The sequence below is a fragment of the Myripristis murdjan genome, chromosome 22 (genome assembly GCF_902150065.1).
Source record: "Myripristis murdjan chromosome 22, fMyrMur1.1, whole genome shotgun sequence".
NCBI lineage: Eukaryota > Metazoa > Chordata > Actinopteri > Holocentriformes > Holocentridae > Myripristis > Myripristis murdjan.
In genome coordinates, this window is record NC_044001.1 from 28015737 (window position 1) to 28042578 (window position 26842).

Below are 26842 nucleotides of genomic sequence, written 5' to 3' on the forward strand. Positions count from 1 at the left end.
TATTACATCCCTGGAAGGATTTTTTACCAACATTTTTACAAACATTTTCGGGCAGCATTAGTTGAACTGACGTTCATGCTGAAATTCGGCCGCTGAAACTGCACCATGTTGCTATTGCATATTACGTTTCTCTGCTGGTGGGTAACATGAGGGGTTGAGCATTGTCAAGCAAAATGGATGCTTTCTGACAGTTTTTCGGATCCTATCTATCAAAATAAAAGTCACATGCCTGTTGGATTTTTTTCCCATTGTAATTATGACAATGGAAAGTGTAACTGTTCCTAAAAATGGGGTGACATGTCCTCCCTGTCCCCTGCGGTTCCTACACCTGCTTGCATGTTCTCTGGTGTTTTTTAGCACCCACTGATTGACAATAATAAGAGCCAGTGATAATTTGGTGGGCACACGAGGTGGCCAATCAGATCACAAGGGGGGCGGGTGCCCCTCCTGCAAACAGAGAAGATTCCTGGGGACTGTTCTCGAGCAGAGAGACCGTTTCATTGCACACAATTTCAAGTTGATTATTATGGTGATATCTGAACATTTATTTTAATATCATAGTCAACTGAATGGTAAACAATGGCTGGATGCTTGCTTTGGGAAAAGATTAAAGTCTCCCTCCACTCAAAAATGTGTTTTTCTCATGTTTCTGTCCCTTCAAATGGCTGACCTTGACTATACTGACTTGTATCTGTGAAACGTTTGCCACTAGAACGTGAGAACTAGAAAGTGTTTTCACACTCATCTACTGAAGGTGGAGGTGTGTGCGCACACCCCTAAAATCTGAGATTCATTTTCATATTCATAGAACTGCACATTTTCAAAGAGGGCAAGCTTTAGAGTTACATTTAAGGTGCAAAACAATGTTTTTCATGGAAAAAACTTGTACATTTTGTAGATATATTTATATATATGCTAAGCATACAGTATCACCGGTTTGGTCCTTCTAAGTTTCCTCGATTGTTATTCCAAACAAATAATTAAACCGGTCAAATCACCTTATTTATATTTATTGAATCATTTGTTTTATAAGAAAAATAGGCCATCTTGACTGGATGAAAAATAAAAACAGGATAACAACACACAATGTTCTGACTGAAACCTAAACCACTTGCATTTACCAATTCTTTCAGGGTGGCGGAACTTGTGTGTGTGTGTGTGTGTGTGTGTGTGTGTGTGGCACCTCTGCATGGTCAAAGACAACACTGATCTTCTGTTTAATATAAGACACCAGGAAATGGTGCGGGTTTATTTACTCTAATTGAGTGAATCGAATGAAAAGAGGGCAGCTGGCTTTGAGCTGTCCATTTTTAGCTGAGAGCTACTCTGTCTTTAATCTGCCAGACAGGGAATGAAGTTGGATAGCAAGGGTGTAACTGTGTGTCCCCCTCTTATTACAGGGTGTGTCAGTGTTTGTGTGGTTGGGGATGGTGGTGGTAGTGATAGTTAGGACATTCATGTAGAGTGTTTATGTAGGCTCATACCTGGTCAAGTGGTGGCCATAATGAGAGCTTATAAAAGATATTTATTTGTATCTGAGATGCCCTGTTGCCCTGCAGTGATGATGGTTAATATAGGCTGCACATGCACATTCAGATTATAAAGAGGGCACACTGTGGATGCCATTACAAATGATTTGATAAAACTGCTGTCTGAGATCTGTGTAACAAGCTTTGAAGACAAGGCAATTGGGCACTATTCAGTAGCTTGCGGCTGTCTTTTATTGACTAGCCTGTGTTCGTTCTTTAACTTGTGTCAAATTAACTCTGACAGCATTCTTGGTTGGCATGCATGTAAAATGAAAACAAAGGTGATTGCCTTCTACATTACAATGTATGAAACAATACCCCACAGCCAGATGGTGTAATTGAAGTTGTATTGCTGGAAATGCAATTTTGTGTTCATTTGTTTATTTGGAAGGGATGAAGATTCATCATAGTAAGACCAAGCTGCACAATAGCTTTAGCACCTCTCTTTTTATACAGTGGCATTGGCAAAGGTTGACACTAAGTGGCTGGCTTTTTTTTTTTTTTTTTTTTTGGCTTTTGAGTGGCTCAAATTATCAGCTGCATAGGATGTTTTGGCACCATGTCCAGTCTATGTGATTTTGTTTTAACCATGGTTTATCTACCACATTACTGTGTAGCATGTATCTACTTTCCATCTGCATTGCTTTTTATTAAAAGAAAAGTTATAGTTGGCGATTCACTGATACACCATCGTTCTCTTTCTTCAGACTGCTTTTGCAATGACCTGATGTCAGCTTGTCACGGATTCTTTTTTATGGTCATCTGCTCCAGGTAAAGCATGCAAAAGAGCTGATAAAGAGCTGAGAGAGAGCGAGAGAGAGAGAGGGAGAGAACCTGTGGTTAAGTGAGCTTGAGAGTGAATGTAGAAAGGGAGTGGTGGTAGTGAGAATGAAGCAGTGAATCAGAGTTAACATGTTATTTTGTGATGTTTTCATTTTTTCCCTACGTGGGCAAAATGACTTAAAATTCTCTACTGCCTTTCCCTAATGTTAGCCATACCCAACTTATGCCTAATCCAAAACATAACCCTAACCTTAACCAATTAGCCAAATATAAAATTTAAAAAATAAAAATTGCCAGCCTCCCAAGAGAACAAATTTTGGCCCGCGCCTCAGCAGGCTTCTGGAAGTTGACTTTATTCACAGAATAAAAAGATGGAGCTGGAAATGAGCATAATAGGCCCCCTTTAAGAAATTATCATGCAATGGTGGCTCATCATTAGGGATGCACTGATCCACTGATTTTCAGCTCTGATCCGTTTCCAATACCTGGGCTTTAGATATTTTTGACACCGAGAAGAAGACTTGGCGTAAGCCATATACTTAAACATGTTCACCACTTTTGACACCAGAGCTGATTTTTCTTGATGATGATGATGATGATGATGATGATTGTTGTAGTTGTTGTTGTTGTTTAATGAGGCTGTAATAAATCACACAAAATCTCTATTAAGAGTAGGAATATACAAAAATGCATTTAATTTAAATTTCAATTTATTTGAACTAGGCCTGTCACGATAACAAATTTTGCTGTGCGATTAATTGCGTCAGAAATCATTGCGATAAGCAATAATATTGCGTAATATTGTGCTTTTAAGACCATTTTTATTATTGTTGTAATTTTGACATTTTCAGACCATTCTTTAAACTTATAATAATAATGATAATAAAGGCCTAATGATCCAAGTATACCCTTTTGAAGAGAAATAAACAAGAATATTTAAAAATGCAAACAAGAAAAATTAAATCTCCAAAATAAATAAGACATTAAAATACCAAAATAAAAAAAATAAAGATCTTATGAATACAAAAAAATTGACCAACTCGCCCTGATAACAAAAAATGCACTGTAATAATTAAAAAAAAAAAAAAAAACACAACCAAAAACGTTGAAATGGACTCAGTCTCTTATCAAAAATTGCACTTGAATAAAAACCAAAAACAATATAAAAAATACACTTTTTCTCTATTAAGAAAAAAACACTAAAAAACGACCAAAACAATGAATAAAAGTGATGATCAAGTCTTTGTAAACAATACTTACACTATATTACCAAAAGTATTCGCTCACCCATTCAAATGATCAGAATCAGGTGTCCTAATCACTTGGCCTGGCCACAGGTGTATAAAATCAAGCACTCAGGCATGCAGACTGTGAATCAAGACATTTGTGAAAGAATGGGCCGCTCTCAGGAGCTCAGTGAATTCCAGCGTGGAACTGTCATAGGATGCCACCTGTGCAACAAATCCAGTCGTGAAATTTCCTCGCTCCTAAATATTCCACAGTCAACTGTCAGCTCTATTATAACAAAATGGAAGCGTTTGGGAACAACAGCAACTCAGCCACGAAGTGGTAGGCCACGTAAAGTGACGGAGAGGGGTCAGCGGATGCTGAAGCGCATAGTGCAAAGAGGTCGCCGACTTTCTGCACAGTCAATTGCTACAGAGCTACAAACTTCATGTGACCTTCAGATTAGCCCAAGTACAGTACGCAGAGAGCTTCATGGAATGGGTTTCCATGGCCGAGCAGCTGCAGCCAAGCCACACATCACCAAGTGCAATGCAAAGCGTCGGATGCAATGGTGTAAAGCACGCCGCCACTGGCCTCTAGAGCAGTGGAGACGCGTTCTCTGGAGTGATGAATCACGCTTTTCCATCTGGCAATCTGATGGACGAGTCTGGGTTTGGAGGTTGCCAGGAGAACGGTACATTTCAGACTGCATTGTGCCGACTGTGAAATTTGGTGGAGGAGGAATTATGGTGTGGGGTTGTTTTTCAGGAGCTGGGCTTGGCCCCTTAGTTCCAGTGAAAGGAACTTTGAATGCTTCAGGATACCAAAACATTTTGGACAATTCCATGCTCCCAACCTTGTGGGAACAGTTTGGAGCGGGCCCCTTCCTCTTCCAACATGACTGTGCACCAGTGCACAAAGCAAGGTCCATAAAGACATGGATGACAGAGTCTGGTGTGGATGAACTTGACTGGCCTGCACAGAGTCCTGACCTGAACCCGATAGAACACCTTTGGGATGAATTAGAGCAGAGACTGAGAGCCAGGCCTTCTCGACCAACATCAGTGTGTGACCTCACCAATGCGCTTTTGGAAGAATGGTCAAAAATTCCTATAAACACTCTCCTCAACCTTGTGGACAGTCTTCCCAGAAGAGTTGAAGCTGTAATAGCTGCAAAAGGTGGACCGACATCATATTGAACTCTATGGGTTAGGAATGGGATGGCACTTCAGTTCATAGTATGAGTAAAGGCAGGTGAGCGAATACTTTTGGTAATATAGTGTATATTAATATTAAAGAGTAACAGAGAGGTATAGAGACTAACATTCCTTAACAGTCAACACTTCCAACACTTCCCTTTGCGTCTTGGTTTGTTGTTTTTTTCCTTAACTGGACAAACTGTGTGGGGCGGTTGTGCTTTAGGTGTGCACTGAAGTTGCTCATATTGCCTCTTTTAGTTTGGATAGTTTTAAAATAAACGCGGCTCACTGGCTCGTCCAGGTGACTGGGCTCCCCTCTCTTATTTGCTCTGAATCCAGAACATTCCCACACAGGGGTTAGGCTGCGTTTGGTTTGGGAAGAAGTTCCATGTCGTTGTCGTTCGCGCTTTTCTCCGCCTCCTCTCTACCTCACAAGGATTGCACTCTGTGTGTGTGCGTATGTGTGTAGCCCATGGCCCTGCCCCCCCACAGACAAAGATCCTACATGACAAGAGCGTTCCCTCCGTTCATTCCGCTAATGAACCAGCTCACCTCGCTAACAGACAAGGCTTGACAGTGAATGCTCTTGTCGTCTGGTCTTTGGCAGAGAGCGACGAGGAAAACAAATACACATGAATGTGGCAATTAATCGCGGTCAGAAAAGTTACCAACTTCATTTAAATTTACCATGCAATTAACCGACTTATCGCATATCGCAACAGGCCTAATTTGAATCGTGGGTTTAGTAGATTTCACATACAAACAGGTGTATTAGTGCAGATTTCTGTGGCAACTCCTGTAATGTTTTTGAAAAACGAGAACAAGTCAAGTGTAAAGCAATTTATTATTCACTACTGGTAGCAGATTTCATAATAACGACCACTACAATATCATTTTCTAATTTGACTGCAATACCAGTACATTCCACTTTGGTGCTATACTATAATCAGCACCATGTGTCCAAAAAGAAAGTGGTGAAGAAGAAGAAGAAAACATCTCTGTGTTCACTAGCAGCAGTCAATTAGGCAGGCTACCAGACTGTTGTGGAGTCAGTGTCGGCAGATTAACTACAGAAATTTCATTGACATACTATGTGTGCTGTCTATCACATGTCAGTACATCAATTGGTAATGTCAGTCCAATATCTGATCCATGAATTATGTCTGAATCAGCACCCGATGGAATAAAAGGGTCCTCCTTCAATCAACCTTCAGCAATTTTGTGTAATGCCCCTTTAAAAGAATATAGTCGCTTTTACATTTTAAATGAGATACTTTTTATTTTAACTGCAGTAGATTTTAACAGCAGTACTTCTACTGCAGTCAAATGCCAGCAAAGGAACAGTACTTCTACTTAAGTAGCAATTTGTAGTCATGTAATAGGTTTGGATTATAGTTTGAATGGCATTGTTCTCACAGGCCATGCAAACTGACTCAACAGAATAAATCCTGCACAGTTCAAATGAGCTGCTCCAAACATGCGTGGTACGAATATAACATCCTTAAAGACCCCATGAAATGGACTCTTACTGTCTTGATTTTATGCAGTTCCTGTTAGAACAGGATGTCCGGGCAGGACATATGGCAGGGGAAAGGAAGGTTTTCAGAGCCAAATAATCTCAGGTTATTTCAGGTTATCATGAAATGTGTTCAGTGGAAGGTATGTAAGGGAAGGGATATGTGTTTGGCAAATTAGTGACTGATTACTGAATTAAAGCAAGAAATCAGCCAGCTGTGTGCTGGCAAGGTGATTACTACCTGGTCACTGGACCACTAGTTCTGACTGACTGTTGACTGGCTGATAGCTTCATGGTTCGATGCCTACAAGCCGCAGCTAAAGTTTTTCTTAGTATCCAGAAGCAAATGGCTGGAGTTTACCTGGCGTAACAGATCTTAGATGGAGTCAGTATAATATGAGATTATTGGAAATAAAGTGCCTCTCTTGTTCAGGGATCCAGCATACTTCTGCTCTTGTTCCTGTTCATTTCCATCTCCCACATCTGCTGTGCAATTCCACAGTTATTACCTCAGTGTGTGTGTGCATGTGTGTGTGTGCATACTGGTGCGAGCAATAGTGAGCTTTAGTATCTACTACCTTATGGTGGTGAGTATTTTCAGCGGTCATGCAGCACAGAGGCACAATTACCGAAGCATAACAATAAAATGCAGAGCATGAAATTAGCTGTGGCTCCTAGCAAGAAAAAAGAGAAAAAAATCACTCCGCTGGGCCTGCCCCCCCTTCTTTTCTCCCTTTTTTTCCTTCCTCCCTTTTTGTTCGTTACATTTAACATTCAGGAACGTGTGTTTTTATTTGAATATCTTTTCTTCTTGTATCTTGTATGACAATGATAGAAAAAACATGACAGCGCCAGTGACCAAAGCCACTGTATAGTGAGGACCTGAGTGAGGCCTTTGGTTTAGGACAAAACATACTGGCTGGATTTTTCCTGGCTTGTTGACATCTTTAAGGTGTAGCTTTCCATGCAGTAAGTCCATTTAGATGCCAGACATTTGACAACATTGCATTAAATGTGTAGGGAATTCTTCTGAATTGATTTGCCAGATTGTTCTGCTTCTAGCGCAGGGCCTTTCAAACTTTTTCATCTTCTGAATCCCCAGGTTGTCTTTCAGTAAGCCACGGTCCTCCATTTGAAGTGATTTTGCATTATAAGGACTTTTATATCAAAGGCTTTTTTGTATTCAGTGTTAAAATGCTTGTTTACAAGCATTTTAAGACAAGAAATCTGATCCAGCATCACTGATCTGACCTTTGTTTATAATTTTAATAATTATAAATATAGTTTGGTTGTAATTTTTTTAGAATAGTTTTTGATAATCATAAATTATTTTATGTATTGATTTTTTTGTTAATTGCATTCTGTAAAATTGTGTTCTTGTAATTATCATTATTTTTTTATTTCTACATTTTTTTTTCTTACTAATGTTTCTGGTAATTTTTTCATTATTATTATCATTTTCATTATTTATTTTTTTTAAATATTTTTTTCCCATGTTTTTGCAAGACATCAAGTGAATTTGCTCAGGTTTCAAAGGGTTAAATTATTTCAATTTCACCGACAAATTGTGGTGAGATTAAAACCAGAAAGAAGAAAATGTTAAAATGATCCCTCATACATTTTCTGCATTCTGACAGTTTCCAGTGAATTAAATCAGTCTTGAGAAAGGATCCTGCACACTGCCCTTGCTCAGCATCACAATGTATTGATCTTAGTGACATTTTGGTCCCTGTGGACCTTCAGCAAGAGTATTAAAATGAGTGAATTAAATACTAGTGAATTATCGAAAATATAGTGAAATTAAACTATTCGTTATTTTGCTCAGGACCCCCTGGAAGTCCCTCAAGGACAGGGTTTTTGGACCCCGCCTTGATAACCACTTATATAGTGTGCAGACTGCACATAGGCTCAAAATATGCATACAGACACCAAATCACGCACACACACACAAACACACACACACACACACACACACACACACACGCACACACAGGCTCAATATATGCATACAGACACCAAATCACGCACGCACGCACACACACACACACACACACACACACACATAGAATCCCCCTCCCCTTCCCTGTGACAGGCAGCTAGATGAGCCTTGGTGAGCTGAGTAACGAGCTAATCATGAGCATCCCAATAATAAATAGGCCTTGTTCATACTCCACTAATCCCAATCATTTAGCCCTGGCGTGGCAGCAAAAATCAATTACTCCAGCTGGAGTCCCAGTGTAGGGCCCTCTTCTCTGCTGTCCGGCTACAGGCCAAGCTGACACTCATGGCACATGGTATACTGAAGAGCCAATATGTGCATTTCATGAAGAGAGATGGTTCAGGGCAAAAGATAGGCAGATTTCATTTTCACAGTGTGGATTTACTGTTGTGGTGAAACACTTTTGGGGGAAACACTGGAAACTTTTTAAATATCTTTGGCACAGAAATTTGACCATCCTTTGAGACCTGAGTAAATTCACTTGATTTCTTTCAAAGACATGGGAAAAAATTAGCAAATTAGCAAAAAAAAGAACATTATTGAAATGAATAAATGAATAAATAAATAAATACAAGGAAATAGCCTGAAAATTTGCTTGCACAATGTTTATGAAAGCATTTCACAAGCATTATTCCCTTAGAAACCAGAGCAAATTCACATGATTTCTTTCAAAAATACGAGGGAAACAGAGTATGTTTCCCTTTTTTATTCCAAATAGTTAAATTAAATTGTAAAAATTGTTTCATTCCTACTTAACAATGCCTTTCATTCACATATGTGAAACAGTGGGCTACTTGATTTGAATTTGCCTGAGCTCACCCAAAAGAAAGCTATCCAGCTGAGCGCCCTGTCTGTTATCTAGTATCTTTGTGGAATTGATTTAACCATTCTGTGTGATCTGCTGGATGTGTAACACCACTTCTCCCTACAACACATGCAGACGGCAAGAGAGCACAAAGGGAAGGGAGGAATGATTCCTAGAAAACAATTTGCCATCTGTGCTTAATAGCATCTGAAGGCCAGTCCATAGATCAGGGCTTCTGGGAATTGGCCCAAGGGCCAACACTTTAATTACATACAGCGAGAGAGAGAGAGCAAGAGGAAGAGAGAGAAAGAGAGAACGAGAGCAGCCACAGATTGCGCCTAAACAGTCTTAAAAAGGTCTCAACTGGCCATCACCACTGATCATCACCGAGGGACGAGTGGGTTTGGAAGGCTGATGCGTTTTGGATTGAACATGTGAATAATGTGCCAAAACAGTATTTACTGAGTATCATCATATCCTAAAGTCCTCATTGAAACAGGATCATGGTGATGATGGTAATTATAAGACATTTTTATTAATGTCATGGGCTGGTGGATTCCGAGAAAAAAAAATCTGAATTTCCAAGATTAAAGTGGTAAATTTACAAGAAAAAACTCACCAATTAATTAAAAGAAAAAAAAATGTGATTATAACGTCGCAAATTTACAAGAAAAAAAAAAAAAAAACGTACTAAATCCCATTACAAAGTAGAATTTGATGAGATCATCAACTGCAGGTGTGATACACAACAAGCAGCAGCGTCTGCAGATTGGTAAAGAGCACATCATGACTTGTCAAGGACTCAAACCTCAAAGGTTAGGACTTCAGACTTGACTTGGACTTGTCAGTCTTGACTTTATAACTTGACTTGGGTGTTGAGAGCCAAGACTTGAGATATACTTGTGGCTTGGTCTCTTGTTGTCTGCTGACTCATAGCTTCAGTAAGATACATTGATGTGTTTAGAGCCAGCAAGAGGCCATTAATGCTTAATTTAGTAAATAGACACGTATTTTCTACTTTACTGGCGATGATACTAAGCCCCTATGCAATAGTGGATGCTGATTCATTGCTCTTTAGACATCTTTCTACCCTTGGGCATGCAGGCCTATGTCTACCTTGTGTGCAAGCATTGCCCTTTGTAGACTTGATGTTATCTGTTTGTGCACATTGTCAATTAAAAGGCTTTACAGTCGCTTGAGCTGTTAACTCTGGCTTTTGGATGGACTCTGTCTGACCTCCCCTCTTCCTCTGTAATTACCGATTGTATCTGGCCCAGGGAACACACACACGCTCACTTGGGATAACAACTAACTTATACTAGAGGACACAAGTATAGAGGGGGTTGCTAATAATGAATATTTTTTATTTCCTTCCAGCAATAACTCATGAATGTTTGATAGGGGTTAGGGAGAAAATCAATTCAGTTCCATATTGCAATTTTTTTTTCCTTTGACAATTTTTATGACTTTGCTGAACTTGAATTGACATTTTGTTTTTATTCAAGACTTTTTTGTTTGTTTCGTTTTAGGTGGAAATAAACATTGTTTATGGCTCAAACATGATTTTACCAATAAGTGAAATCACCAGGTGTAGTTTTTGGTTGGAATGAAAACCTGCAGCCTTTGACTCTCCATGGCACATGGTTCGACATCCCTGATGCAGAGACTGAATCTCATATTTGCCTGTAGATTGATAGGCTTCATTTCATGACAAACAAGTTGTAGCTCTGTCATACCTGCTTAAATAGCTAAATATTGAGTTATGTATAACCTACCCCGGTGTCCCCTCACAGATTTGTCTTAAGCCCCATGGCACAACCTACATCAGATTAATAACTGGAACCATGGAGCCTAAGCTCTGCAATGGGATTACTTCACCACAGATCCTGCATGGCCCTTTTTGACAACTAGATCTTACCGAGGTAGGCCATGCCGTGAGGATATTTCACAGGTTCCAGAAGCATTTCCACTGGCAAAGACACAGGTTAAGTTCCTGAAACGTGATTTAGTTCTTACTCCAGGCAGTGATACTGAAATCTGAGTTCAAGCAGCTTTTTGGAGAAGTTGTTGTCTTGATTGGTCCAAGTGCTGACTTGGTACCACTTTCATAAATATGTGCTATTTGAATGCATTGTGTGTACTGTTTAATAAACAATATAGCGGTAGCTGTCACTGTCCAGGGGCAGTGAGCAGGACGTGATGGGAAAAGCAGACGGAGGAGGCTTGTTTTCTCCCACTTTGTTGATTTGCTGGTCTACAACCCAGCACACCACTGAGGAGTTCATAATACTCCCTCATATTAGCCCTTCCAGTGCCACTTTTTGCATGGTGCCTTTTGGACTGTGATTTTCTGTAATGGACTCTGAATTCTGGCAACATTTCCTTTTATCACGCAGTCTGCATCTGCGATTTTTGTAACTTCCTATTGGATGTTGTGCAATCCATCTGGCACTACTTGCTTTTATTGGCTGGGAGATACACACCCTCTACTCAAAGGCCGACACCCAGAAGAGTCCCGAGCTCAGCCAAACAAAAAATCCAGGCAGAGGGCATAGTCTCTGCAGATACACACACCAACCAATGCTTCTAGTGGCTCAGAAGTGATGGTTGAGAGGGATTACTTTTGTATGAATTTATACATTGTTTTTTAGGAAAATCCTGCTCATTTTGCCTTGAAACTGATAATTTGGTCCTGGTTTCCAACAAACCCAGCTTTCACCAACACATCAGCAATTTTGAGATATAATTTACTTTTTCTAGTATTACCCTCCATCTTTTCCTGAAATTCTGGAGATGTCCAAATTGAAAGCAGTAGTTTTGTTTCTTTGAAAGAGGACTGCACGCTAGAGTTCTCATATTCTGCCCGAACCCGACCCGACCCGACCCGACCCGACATTTTCGGGTCGGGTCGGGCCTAAAATTTATGTGAATTGGGCGGGTCGGGTCGGGCTTCGGGTTCTGTGGGGGATTTTTTTTTTTTTTTTTTTTTAAATAAAAAAATAGAATTATGTGACTAGCGTATTGACCCGCACATGCCGCGGCACCATCAGTCGGCATCAGGCGGGCCGGCCGCGGCACCGTCCGATACCGCGCCTACCCGTCAGGTCTGCCGGATCTGACAGGTGAGCTGCCTGATGCTGGCCGGTGCCGCGGCCGGCCCGCCTGATATCGACTGATGGTGCCCCGGTGCCGCGGCCGACCGGCTCTGCTAAATAATGGCGAATTTGGCGATTTTTTTTTTTTTTTTTTTTTTTTTTCCGGGCTTTATCGGGCTGTCGGGCCTAAAGTTCGGCTAATTAGTCGGGTCGGGTCGGGCCTCGGGCTGGCCCAGTCGGGCCCGGGTCGGGTCGGGTCTTAATTTTCAGGCCCGATGAGAACTCTACTGCACGCTCCTCGATGTCTCTGTCATTTCCATCTTTCCCTTTAGAATAATACACGCCGACTTTTGTTGGTGTCACGGTTCCCACTTCTCATCCCATTACCTTTTGGTCCAGCTGGGAACAAACTTTTCAAGTTCTGAATCAGTCTATTTTTGATTGAAATGGTCCAAACATTTCAAAACTAGGGTTGAAAAACAGAGCAGAGCCAGTTCCTTGTTGTTTGCAAAGGCCCACAGTTTTACTAAGGAGCTCAGAGCAAGAAACATATTGTCCCATCAAGAGGTTCAGGGTATGGGGTATGGCTTTTAGGATTTGAAACATCTTAAGTATGAGCTTTTTAGTAGCTGTTGTATTTTCACAAGCTGCAGAAAACGACCCTTGACATTGGTGGTAATGCTGTTACTGTTTTTGTTGTGTAAAAAAGAGCAAACCCTGTGAGATTGAACATTATTCATTTTTGTTTAATGTTGTCGTTGACTGTCTTTGTGAAACCTTCTACACACCTTGAAAATACACAAACAATTAATTTTTTATCAGTGTAAGTCGACCTTTGGCAGCATTTTGTATTTGTTTTTTTGTTTTGTTTTGTTTTGTTTTGTTTTTTTCTCGTACCTCAATATTGCTTTTTCAGTTAAGAGAGACTCTAAAGCACACCATAATAATTGCTTTTTATTGATTAGGCAGATCATTAATTTGTGCTAACTTGTGTTTGGCGTTATAAAGATGCATCAGAAGCCTATTGATTGGATGTGTTTGCTCCAGGGTCTCTGTTGGGATATGAGCCAGGCGTGAGCTCACTCATCAGTTACAGTGAGTGGCTGTTCCAGTGGGAAGTGTAACTATGACAGCGATGTCCTAAAACACCGTATTTGCATTTGAAAGCTGCTTTGGCTACCAATATTGGTTTGATGAGTTCTCCCCTCTTGTTCTGCTTGTTTACCTGTCCTTTCCTTATTTCTAGACCTCCTTTTCCTTGTTCCGTCCTTCTCTCTTTCCCTCCTACTCTCCTTTTCCCTTCCTTCCGTCCCCCCTTCTGTTTTCTTCCCAGTCTGATTTCCTTAGTTTCCTAATTTCTTGTCCTTACCTCCCTCCTTGTCCTCTCCCCTCCTTCCTTCTTTCATTCCTTCTTTCTCTCCCCTCCCTTTCTTCTCTCCTCCTTACCTGCTTTCCTTCTATTCTTCCTTTTCCCTTTCCTAGTCACATTCTATTCCAATTGCTTTCTTTCTTTCTTTCTTTCTTTCTTTCTTTCTTTCTTTCTTTCTTTCTTTCTTTTTCTTGTCCTCCTCCCACCTTTCCTCCTTTGTTTCCCTCCTCCAACAATTATTTGCTTCCCTGCATCCATGCCCACTTCCTTCCTTTATATTCCTACTTCCTTCCAGCCAGATTTCCCTTTCCTTTGTCCTCCTTGCCCTCCCTTCCTGCTTTCTTCCCCCTGCCTTTTTCCTGTTTTTTCCCTCCCTCTTCTTTCCCTCCTCCCATCATTCTTTCCTTCTCCTTTTCAACTCCTATCCTTCCTCCAGACTTTATTCTTTCTCCACTCCTTCCTTCTCTTGTTCCTTCTCTCTTTCCTTCTCTCCTTCCCTCTCTCTTTCCCTCCCACTCCCTTGACTATTCCTTTTCCCTTCCTTCTATTCTCTTCCCATTTTGATTTCCAATCGCTTGCGTTTAAGAGTTTTACCATCCTCAGCCAAGGCGGGAGGCCTGTTTATCTTCCACTATGCAGATTGAGCATACATTTGAACATTGTTACAAATGGTAGATTACATGTAAATAACACAGCTGTGAGTCTGCACCACACAAGTCCATTTGTAAAGTTTATTGAGAAACAAATGTTGTTTTTCCCCAATACTTCTCCACCTGTTTTCTCTTCATTTGCTGGTGTCGCTGGAGTCGCACAAGTGAAACTGAAAGTGGAGTCCATGCTGATTTGGGGAGGGGTGAGCACAACTGTACACCTATCAGCCATAACACTATGACCACCTGTACAATCTAATCCAGTCCAACCCAACTGTTGTACCGTAAAGTTTCCTTTTCTGATGCCTATAATGCTCAGCTTGTCTTGTTGTCACAGTAACAGAGGTGTTCATTCACTTCTATGTTTGGCATTGAGCTCATAGTTAGTGCTGCTGTTGGACTGCATTTTATTGAGAGGTGTTTCTACTATTCTGTCCCCCTCATGTATATAATTAGGGAGGACAAAAAAATGGAAACACCTCTCAGTATAATGTAGTCCAGAACAAGACCTCTGTAAACTACAACCTCAATAATAAACATAGAATTAAATTTACACATTCTCCACAATGTCAACATAAACTGAACATTATAAACTTTGTTAAATGGTAGAATTTATGGCAGAGCTGTTGCACTGATGCAGCAGCTCAATAGCAGCTAAATAGATGCTGCTGTTAAATGCTAATATTGCATTTGTCCATGTGTTCATAATGTTTGTGGTGGTGGTGGTGGCAGAATGTCCACAGCTCTTGGATAAAAACTGCTCTTCAGTCTGTTAGTTCTTGCTCAAATTGTTCTCCGTCTGTCTGATGGGAGCCTGCTAAAAAGTCAGTGTCCAGAGTGTGATGTGTCTCTGAGGACGCTGGAGGCCCGCTTGTGGAGACGGCTCTGCTGGATGTTGCTCAGGTGTGGAAGTGGGGAGCAGACAATCCACTTGGCACCAGCACCAGGCCACTGGGTCTGTACGTGCCACAATTTCTTCTTTAATTTCTTTACTGTGCTCCTTTCAAACGCATTTCCTTCCTTACCCGCTTCCTCTATCCTCCTTATGCCATATCTCATTCTGTCCTGTTCACCCTCTCCTATCTTTACACACTCCTTCTCCATCACCCTCCCACCCACATACACATACACACATCACTACAGCCTTTTATTTACTCTCCTTGCCAACTGTGTGACCACGATCAGTAGAAAGAATCGGCTGAGGATACCCAGAGGTAAAAATGCTGCCACTGAGATAGAGTGTGTGTTGTACTGAAAAGCAAACCACGTGTCTGATTCGCTGAAGGGGCTGTTCTTTCACGCACCATTTGATTGGACACCGGGTACGCAGAGATGGTGGGCAGCAGCCACCATCAGCCAATCCCAGAGCACTGTTTCTTTCAGGCTTGTCAGTGAGCAGCATTGCTCGGGCGATGTCGCTCTCCAGCTGTGAACCCGCCTCCATTGGACAAAGCACACTGATTACTGGTATAAAGAAGGAGATGGGGGGGTGGCCAACGAGGGGAGAGAAAGAAAGCAGAGATGGAAAGAGTGGTAGACAGGAGGAGGAGATTTAAAGAAAGGAGTGATGATGAAATGCATGATAAGTCAACAAGCCCTGGGCAAATTGATGTCAAGGTCTTTGTTATGATCAGCTCTCCAAAACGGGACTTTTGCGCCCATATTCACCATCTATAAATTTGACGGTTTCTATGCCAGAAAATGCCATATATCCAATGTTTCCTCCAGGGGCCATCTTTAAGCAGAAGGTGCATCTGCTGATCTGTGCCAAATTGTCTCTGTCATTTCTTTGTTATCATCGCACTCATGTCAAATGATCCTCTGGGAGCTTGGTTTGGGGGAAGGGAGATACATGGTGTGTGTGTGTGTTGTGTGCAGGAGGTTAAAGAGGTTAAGGGGAGCTCATTTCACAGCTTTTATTTGTGCTGGTCTCAGGAGACGGGCACTCTATAAGCATTATCAGCTCCAGCTGGTTGAAATGGGACAGACGGGACAGGCTGGGACACACGCACACACCTGCGCGCACGCGCGCACACACACACACACACACGCACCACAGGAAATACCTGGTACCCCAAAACAAAATACCCTTTCCTACTGAATTTATTTTAATATATTATTGTTATTGTTACTTTTTATTGTTATGTACATCTTTATAGATAATATTTGCCCTCTCTGTTATTATTTACACTGGGATTTCCTATTCTTTCAACTTATTTTATATTATTTATCCTATTTTTTAAGATACTATTCTAACAAACTCTTGACAAAACTTAAAATAGGGCTGCCCTGTGAAAGCCGTAACTCATCTGTCAGAATCATCTGTCAGAAACCTCTGAATCGACTTAAGATTTTTGAAGTTCTTCCCCAGTTAGATAGCTGCTAGTTATTGCAATACTGCACTAACACAAGACGCATTCCATTAAAAATGCACTGGGAATATACTGCAATAGGGAATGGAAAAATATTATGTTTTTTGTATCCTTTCAGAGCAGGTAGATACACAGTTAATTTGATTAATTACCCAGAGAATTGTGGAGGATGCAAGTTTTCCATTCCTGTTAGTTTGTTCTGGTGATGGAACAAATGAATTGACTTACATTCATTCTCCACAACCTTCCCCTTATCTAAGACTAACAAAGTTATGCTGAACCCTAACTGTAACCAATAAGACAAAATGGCCATCCAAAATGTTAAACACTCCGTTGCCATCCTAGGAAAAAAACATAGCATGAAGGACAGCGGTGAGACTGTCAAAAGTAGCAGTGTGCCCATTTTGCCTGACATTGCTGGACTGAATATTTGCTTGTTTGCTTTCTGTAAGTCCTCAGATGTGTCTCAGGTGACATTTGCATTTGTCTTTTCATGTGTATCTTATCCAGATAATATCCATCTAAAACGTATGTGCGTTCCATCAAAAGTCCACTTTTTTTTGTTGGGCTGAGCTGTGATATTGTAATGCACTGCACTACATTAATCATCATTGGTCTCACTGAAATATTTTTGTTGTTGTTGTTGCTGTTGTTTGTTTTGTTCTGTTTACTGTCTGTTGAATTCTGTTGACTGACTGTTGGTCAGTCAACTCTTGGCTACACTGCCCCTGTGATTTCCGGTTGTACTGCTCCGGTTAGTTTGTATCTGTAAGCCTCCTGAAAATGTGTACAAATATGGACGAAATTAACACAGAATATGGACAGAAGGCTTTGTCTGTATACGTACTTAACGTTGAGCATAAATGAGTCTTCTCCATGCCTCAGTTCTCCTGACGTAAACAAACTCTACTGCCTATGCTGTGACATCATTTGAACTGTTATAGCTGTTGCCATGGCAAAGTGACCCACCTGGAAATGCTCTGATTGCCGGTTTTACTCATTCAATTTCCATAGTTGGAGTCAAGATGATCCTGTATCCTGGATCAAAATGAATTTTGGTGAAACCATTCATGTCTGCCAGAGGGTGAAATTTGTCCATTTTTGTGACCCGGTGCCCTTCCCTATAAAGTCACCAACAGGTCATATTGTCAATGCTGCACACTAATATCTCAAAATATATTTGCATTGCCATGAAATACAGTGACCTCATTCCTCTAGCAGGCCTAGTGGGACATCTGTATTAGTAAAAAGCTCTTGTTGTAACTTGTTTTCTCTCCATCACCCACAGGTACATCGGCGGTCGGCGGAGCGCCTGCGGGACCTGTGCTGTGCCAACCGGGGGACCTTCATCAAGGTGGGCCAGCACCTGGGTGCCCTGGACTACCTGCTACCTGAGGAGTACACATCCACACTGAAGGTGCTCCACAGCCGAGCCCCTCAGAGCAGCATGGAGGAGATCAAGCAGGTCATCAGAGAGGACCTTGGGAAGGAGGTGAGACATGAGAATACACTGGATTCTGTCACAAGGTTAATACGTCAGTTTCGCTCAAGACCTTTGTGTGTTCCAAAAAAAGAGCTCTAACAGCCTAGATAATGTGGAAGCACCAAGAAAAAAAATAATGCATGTATTGATTTTCTTTTTCTTACATTCTGCAATCATTCAGTTGAGAAGAGAACCATTATAATGTAAATAATAATGTAATGTAATATTCTTAGTCTTGTGTGAGACTTTCATATAAGATGTTTTTTTTTTCTCTATCTGAATTACATGACACAAAAGCCAACAATAGTCAGTAGTCAACAGAATAACCCCATTTTGCATCAGTTGGGGAACAATTCATTGATATACCGCATGAATGAAAGATAAGAAGAAATGTATTCATGTGCATCTTAACATCAGCATGCTTCAGAATTTGCAAAACACTACAGTCTTCAGGGATTGAGAAATCATAGATCATCCAGTTGTTTGAGGTTCAAGGACCTCAGTGACACACAACACAACTCACATATCCATAAACACGTTACTATCAGTGTTAAGTTTGTTGATTTTACTGTAACTTTACTGTACAATCGCTTATTGGGTCCATTGTAGGATAAAAAAAAAAAAAAAAAAAAAAACAAGAACAAAACAGATCTGGGGAGGTGGTAATATTCTGAGAAAAAAAAAACTCAGAAATTCCAAGATTAAAGTTGAAAAAACTTGATATTCTTGGAAAATTAATAAGAAAAAACTCAAATTTATGGGGAAAAAATGTGAAAATTCTGAGATTATAAAGTTAAAAATTTGCGAGAAAAAAAATGGGAAAACTAGATTTTCTTCTACTTGGGGAAATATACCTGAAGGGTTTTTTTTTTTTTTCTGTCCATAATTTCTCCGGAGTTAACTGGTATTTCATTTTCTAAATAAAATCAGAAATGCTGTAGAGCAGTGTGTGTTTTTACCAAGTTAGATTTGTAAAATGTATGTAATTTATTACCTAACTGCCAACAACTGCATTGTGGTAAGTGGGACGGTATTTTCAGGCTAATGCCCAAGTCCAGCTGGAGAGGTATGAGTGTGTGTTTGTCCTGTCTTGCCCACTTTGAACATGACATGAACCTGAGTGCACCCACACACACACTAAGTAAAGAGAAAGAAAAAGGAAAAAGGGCAGCAAAAGGCAAAAGTATGTAAGGCTGATGTCCTCATTTCATTTCATGGACAACTCATATTCTTGATGCTGCTGTTAATGGTGTTGTGCTGGTGTTTGTACAGAGCGGTGAGCTTGCTGTCAAAGCCAGTTGTTATGACAGCCTTTTAGAGGCTGCCAGACACAAGGTAATTGTTCTGTTATTCTGGGAGGCCTTAGTCTGCTCCATGTTCTTCGCCCAACACACCAGTGTTGTGCAACGTGTGTGTGTGTGTTTGAGAGCGTGAACGCGCATGAGGGTATGTATTAAAGAGCTGGCAATAGCTGTGTCATGCTTAGTTGAGTTCAGTGCATCAGCACAACAAGGCAACAGTAAACATGTCGCTCCCCATGAGTGATGCAGTCTCTCTTTGGATCAAACACGTTTCAAGTCTGTTATGTGGCAATGTAAATTCATTTTGTGAGTTCATTAGCATTGTCCAGTAGCCTTTTCTTCTTTTGCATTTAACAGGGATATAATTCTTCCTGATTGATCAGGAATTCCTGCTTTTCCGACCTAAAAATGTGACCCACATGAATCAGGAAAAAAAGCTGCCCAAATGGAATTTATCACAAAGATGCATTGAGGGCTTTTTGATTTATTAGCTCTTTTCATCCAATCGTACTTGGCCTAGACAGGCTATGTGGCTTGACAGGTTTTACTATATGAATAAAGAAGTACTGCTTATCACATGCAACACTCACCTTAATTGTGCTGTGTGCTGAAATGTGGCATGTCGTACCGTTGTGGCGGATGTGTCAACACTACACAGAACTTTCAACCTGGAGACTGAAATTTGATTCTGGGTGTTTGTGTTTGGTTTGTTTTTGCATGTTTAGTATTGTCGCCATGATGGCAAAGGTCCTCTAACCTTAACCTCAACCTCACCCTAACCTTAACCAAGTGTTTTTGGTGCCTAAACTTAACCAAGCTGCAACTGTTTTGACGCATGCACCCCACAGCTGGTGGCATATCTCCTGCCACTGGTAGGGGTTAGTACTGAAGGATACTGGGGTAGGAACAAACAACATGTGATTGTATAGGTTGGAGGATTTGTTGATCAGCACACATAAAAATGTCTGCTGCTCCAGCCATCCTGTTCTGTGGTCTGTACAGTGACTCTCATGTTGGTCTTGAAACGTAGAAGGTCATGGTGTCAAAGTGAATCTACTACAAGAGTGGGTTCGTGTGCATCCTTCAAAACAGGTTTTCAGCTTTGTTGCTGTTTTGTCGCTGCTTTAAATCAGGTTGTGTTTCAGGGTGTATCTACTTCAGTCATTTTTGGCAGTACACTTGCAGTGAAGCTCTCAGCCTTGCTACAGGGAAGGATTTAAAAGACCAAACTTGGTGCATGTATTACACTTGCATACGTAAGAATCAGTGTAATCAAAGAACTGCAGCTACACAGATGGCTGCTGTCAGCATAATCTTTAAATTGAAGGCATCTTTTCTGTAGACAATGGTGCAATGTAACTAAAATCTGGGCATGATTTTATGAATCTGAGAGCTCAGAAAGTCAGATTGATATTACATGAGAGTTAATGAATTAGGATTTAGTATTTTGTAGTGAAAATTTAGCATTTAGCACAAAAAAAAAAACAAAAAAAACACGTTCCCATAGCTGCTCTGGTGCTGTGTATGATTCAATATGCTGTACAGTGTTTATTTCTGTCAAATCATTGTAAAGTGCCTCTTACCCATGTGGCGTGAGTGAGGGAGTGTTAAGATGTGTTCAAATGGTCTTCTTCTGCAGCTCAGCACAACTCTCTGTCTTTCTGCTGCGTTCTCTCTCTCCCCCCGCTCCCTCTGTGTGTGGGTGTGTGTGTGTGTGTGTGTGTGTGTCTGAGATGGAATAGTGGGGAAGCTAAAGCCATTTTGTCCAGTCTCCTCTGGCTGTTTTAGATAAGGAAGTATTGATATCACCAAGGGGCCAGGAAGTACCATGTGTCATGCTTGGCCACCCTCACTGACACACACACACACACACACACACACACACACACACAGAGAGGATTGAACTTTTTCTCTACCACAACAACATACACATTAATGGTTATTATCACAGGTCAGTTGACACAAGATATTTGGTGTTACTTAAAAAAAAAAAAAATCACAAAATACTGTATAACACTCTTAGTGACTTCAGATGTTTTGTTTTGTTTTTTCTCCTCTTTCCTGGAAAGTTGACATGTCAGAATATGCCAATTTTGCAGATCATGCAGGGCTACCAAAGGTTTCACAACATAGAATCAAAATCCTGAGGACTGTTTTCCAGTGGAGAAACCATTGCACTCCATCCAATTTCAAGTCATCAAAACACAACAGTGCTGCTGCCTTTAGGAAAACTAATATGGACGACTTTATTACAGTGGTGGAGTACTGGTCTGGAGAAAGTTTGAAGTCTCTGAAATGATACGGACATTTTGCACGTTGTATGAAACAGGAAAAAGGAGATGTTGCCATACTGCTGATTTTAACACAGCAGAGGCTTTCTCTCGTTTTATTTTGCTTGTTTTCATGGTTTTTTTTTTTGTGAGTTTTTTTTTCATGCGCTCCAATGCTGCTTGTTCTGCTGCTTGTTTTTTGTATGTGTGTATGTATGTGTGTGTGTGTGTGTGTGCGCACACATGTGCACATCCTGCATCCACCCCCACCACCTCGTCTCCTCTTGCCTCTAGTTTAGAGCAGCAGCGGCTCATGTTTAACTGACAGGGGAACAAAAAAGGGATAATGACAATGTAGTCTTGAATTTCAATGCTGTTTGTTTTTCTTTGTTTTTTTTGTTTTGTTTTGTTTTGTTTTTTGGAGAAATGAGGAACAACAGTGCTGATTTTAGCTTGATTACTTGGTAAAAAGTTACAAGAAAATGACCCGAAAATAAACCCCAAAAAGTATAAGGACGTAATCATAAAATAAGCAACATTGGTCAAAAGACTATTAGCATAAGAAAGAAAATTAGCATGGAATGAAAAAACCATGACAAAAAATACTAAATAAGTTAATTTACAAGAAAATTACGAGAAAATTGGAAAAAAGAAATTACCAAAAAATTTAAAAATAAATAAATAAAAGTAAAACTTACCTGTAAATGGACAAAACAAGCACATAATTATAAAATATATATTTAAAATTAAACATTAATGTCTGTTTTTTTTTTTTTAACAAGTTGAAATTACCCCATATTACAACAAAAAGAGAAATGAAATCAGTTTAGTTTAGAGGGTAAAATTACAGTCTCAAAGAGGGATCCTTTGTCTTTTGTAAACCAAGTGTCATACCAAAAAAGTTTTTTTGTTGTTGTTGTTTTTTTTCCTCCCCACTTTGGCATATGCTCGATTCGGTGTCAGTTTATTATGTATGTAATATACACACACATTCACACACGTCCACCTCCTCACCCCCACAGAGAAGGCAGCCTCACCCAGCACTTCCTGTGTCCATATGGGAGTCTTTCTCTCGTGACTCATCACCTTCTCCAATATTGTTAAACACTGGGAGGTTGGCGGGAATGACTACTCTCTCGCCCACCGAGAGATTCCAAACAACCCCCTCACACATGCACACACACATTGTAGTACAGGCTAACCCATATGTGTCAAGGTTTTTCCCTGCCAAATTGATTTGACCATGAAAACAAAAGTAAGCAAGCCATGTTGAAGCTGGACTGTGACTGCAGCTTTGAATCACTGACATGTAAAGATATCATATGAAACTCATATCATATGAAACTAGATGACCTAAGAATCCGTTAGTACCAGGCATGTCATGCTAGGTTGTCAGCAAAAATATCGCTCCAAAGTTAGGCTACATTTTGATGAGAGAAAAACTGGCATTTATAGCGGGGTCCATTGACCTCTGACCTCCAGATGTCTGAATGAAAATGGGTTCTCTGGGCAGCCACGGCTCTCCTCTTTGCAGACATGCCCACCTTGGTATTGATGGTATATATATATATATATATATATATATATGTACACCACTCACAAAAGTTAGGGATATTTGGCTTTTGGGTGAAATTTATGGAAAATGTAAAAAGTTCACGCTACAGTGATATTATATCATGAAAGTAGGGCATTTAAGTAGAAGCATACACTGGTGATTTCCTCATCTCAAACAATTTCTTGAAACAAAAGCCAACAACAGTGGTGGATATACCACAACAAAAAATGTCAGTGTCAATAACTTGTCATGTGCCCTTGAGCATCAATTACAGCTTGACAGCGACGTCTCATGCTGTTCACAAGTCGACTTATTGTCTGCTGAGGCATTGCATCCCACTCTTCTTGAAGGGCGGCCCTCAGGACATTGAGGTTCTGGGGTACAGAGCTCCGAGCCTCTACACAGCGAATCAGCTGATCCCATAGGTTTTCTATGGGATTCAGGTCTGAGAAAGTGCAGGCCACTCCATCTGAGGTACCCCAGTCTCCAGCAGCCGTTCCCTAATGATACGACCTCGATGAGCTGGAGCATCAAACACCTGATGTGAATTTTGCCGTTAAACTCCTTGTTAGAGAACAGCAACTTGTGCAAAAAGTACTGAAACATTGAACAGTTGGACATGTGCATTCAAAAGTTTACAGAAGGTCACATTAAGTTCACCTGTAAAGGTTAGAATGCATTTTAGGCTCATCCTGAAATTTCACCCGAAAGCCGAATATCTCTAACTTTTTGTGAGTAGTGTGTATATATATATATATATATATATATATATATATATATATATATATATATATATATATGTGTGTGTGTGTGTCTGTGTCTGTGTCTGTGTGTATTTATTTCTTCATGTATTTATTTATTTATTTAAACATGTTCCATTTGCTATAGAACCAAGATGACACTGCAGTTGTCACTGCGACACCTTGTCATACCCAGATGATTCAGGGAATGACAAGGAGTTTGCATGGTGTGAACAGGGAACACGTAAGCTCAAAGGCAGTAAGTGAGTCATTTATTGATATACAAGGCAAGAACTTTCAAGATTTCATTGTTTTAATAAGTTGAATATTTCTAGTTGTGGACTTGAGATAACAGTGAGCACTGTCTTATAGCTGTCTACAGACAGGCAGCCAGGGTGACCACAGTAGACTGAAGATCCTTTGTCAAACTATTTTGTAATGTATTATCAACAGGTTTGCTAGGGAGATTATTATCTCTATTGTAGTATAACTGACAAAGTATGTAGCGTTCATCAAGATAAAAAAACATAGTACAATCCAGACATAAGGTAGAGGTGATGAATGTTTTTTGTTTAAATAGCTGGTTTGGTAAATTGACATAACACGGTAACAATCGGAGAATATTTAATTTTTATTTTGTTACATAAAGGTGATAGCAATTGGATGCAAATATTTAATTAAAAAAAATAGAATATTTTGATTTAAAAATATGTTGGTTTTTTTTTTTTGCCTTTCCCAAACCATCTTGGGTGCTGGACAGACATGCTTGCAGGCTGGATTTGGCCCCAGGGCCGTTTCTCTGACATCTCTTCCCTAAGAGAAACAAATGCCTTATAAGAAGGATCCACTGGTTGGTTGTACTGTACAGTACATATACACACTGTACTTGCCTTCCTAGCGGGACACTTTTTTTCAAAATTAATTAAGATTAGGATGAAGAGAAGTTCATGTTGCCTCAAGGACCACCCACCAAAGTGATGAGCAAAGACAGTGAATTAATTACACTTGTCTACAAGCACGGCATGCCTTTCTGAAACAGAACCAGTAGAGCAAGAAATACTGGAAAATGTTAATCATAAAAATAAATTGTGTTCTTCAGTAAAGACTGTATGGCTGAACTCATGCCCACTGTGACACATTTTGAGCATGATTTTAGCACTTTTAGCCATCGTTTTAATCATTTTTCCGTTTACCATTTCCCCTAAAAGCTCTAATTAACCAGGGAAATGTGCTAATAAGTTGAGTGTGAGCTTCCATCAGCCTCCCTAAATATACTCTATACTGTTTTTGAGTTGCTTTTTATTTAAGCATGAATTCAGTTTGATTTTGCCCTATATCTGCGTGGGAAGTTATTATCCCTGAAAAGGCCTTAATTTTGTTCCACTTCCTACAAAAAGGGCTGCATGAATGAATCAAGCCCCCTTCCCTTGCTGAGGAAGGGAAAAAAAAGTAGTACTGATGAGTTACACTGAGATGCTTTGGAATGGAGGGAGTGCCTCTTTATACCTCAGCAAAGTTTCTCCTTGTTTTTACACACTTGATGTTCACACTTATGTGCTCTCTTATGTGTGTGGATATCCTGTTCATGTGTGAGTACTTCACACACAGGAATACATTTATGTCTCTGATTTCAGCACCATTTGTGGTGACATATGCAATCCCACTGTGCATGGATCTGGAGAGCCTTGCCTTAGTTTTGGCTCTGTAGGCTGTCAGTTCCCCTCTGCAGTGAAAGTGCTGAAAAGCCAGCTTGTGCAATATGCTGCTTTATCAAACAGAATATGTTTCCTGCCCTCATAGGCATTTTGCTGGTGCTGAGGCATGGCAAAAGAAAACAAGTCATGTCAATTGAGAAAGCGTCAAAGGAACAGCGCTGGATGAATGTGACTGTAGAGCTTTTGTAAGGTGGCATAAGTTAAGAGAGGGCTGTGGATTTCGAGCTTTGGGAAGCTAGGGTCACTTACTAGGGATCGACCAATTACCTGTCCTGTTAAAACTGCGGCCAGTATTCAGAATTTTTCAATAATCATAATTTTGATTGACATGAAAATCTATGAAAACCACTCAGACACAGAAGTGGGTTGCGCAGTGTTTCTCATAATAGAGTTGCATTTTTCATTTCCCTTTTTTCATTTTCCATTTTCTCTGAATTTGGATTTAATTAGGTTTTACAGGAAAACAAAAACGTTAAATTGCAGTGTGTTGCCCGTACTTAAAGCGACTGCAAGGAGTTTTTAACTGCTTCTGAAATGGACTCAGTTTAATACTGAACGCTCTATATGACCTACATAAGCAAACGAGACCAGCAACAACAAGACAAGCTATCTCTATATACTCATTTTAAATTCCTGTGACTGGGTCGGTGTCCCCGCAGAATCAAAGTGATTTATGACACAGAGCCAGTATGGCTTTTGCTGTGTCGTTATCCTTTTAAATGAAGCTAAACCACCTTTCAAGCGTTTGCTGTGGTCAGCTATGATCCAGGATGTAAATATTTATTCCTACCTACTACATCAACGTCTTTCTTTAACAATAAAGCCAGATCAAGATCTTTATGACACGGGGCGGCGGTGCTGATGGGAAATGCAATCATCTTTCCACAAGTGCTTTTGTCCACAGGGGCCGCCAGAATCAACACAAAATTAAAGTTCCATGTAGTTGCCTTGAGGACAGAAGGGCTACAATTTTCATTTTAGTTTTAGCTGGCAGAAACCGGCATAAACATGGGTAGACCAGATTTTCATCAGAATTTGACTGGTTCTAGCATTGATTGGTTGGATAACATGTGATTGGTTCCTCTATCATGCATGCATGTATGTCTTGTTTGTGTTGTCACCCGTTAGGACTTGGCAGTGTATCCATAGGCTATTATATCGATATTGTGATACATGACTATATATAGGCTGGGATTTTGGGTATCATAATATCATGATATGTTGTTTATCATAA

General features: G+C 40.3%; 1 protein-coding gene across 2 annotated transcripts in view; it reads left to right on the plus strand.

Moving 5' to 3' along the window:
* adck1 (aarF domain containing kinase 1) overlaps positions 1 to 26842 on the plus strand; it is a 118027-nt gene that overhangs the window by 20658 nt on the left and 70527 nt on the right. For both annotated transcript variants that reach the window (XM_030045073.1, XM_030045074.1), the window contains exon 4: positions 17833 to 18036. In XM_030045073.1, the coding sequence (XP_029900933.1) occupies positions 17833 to 18036 (204 nt within the window). The remainder of the gene's footprint in view (positions 1 to 17832; positions 18037 to 26842) is intronic.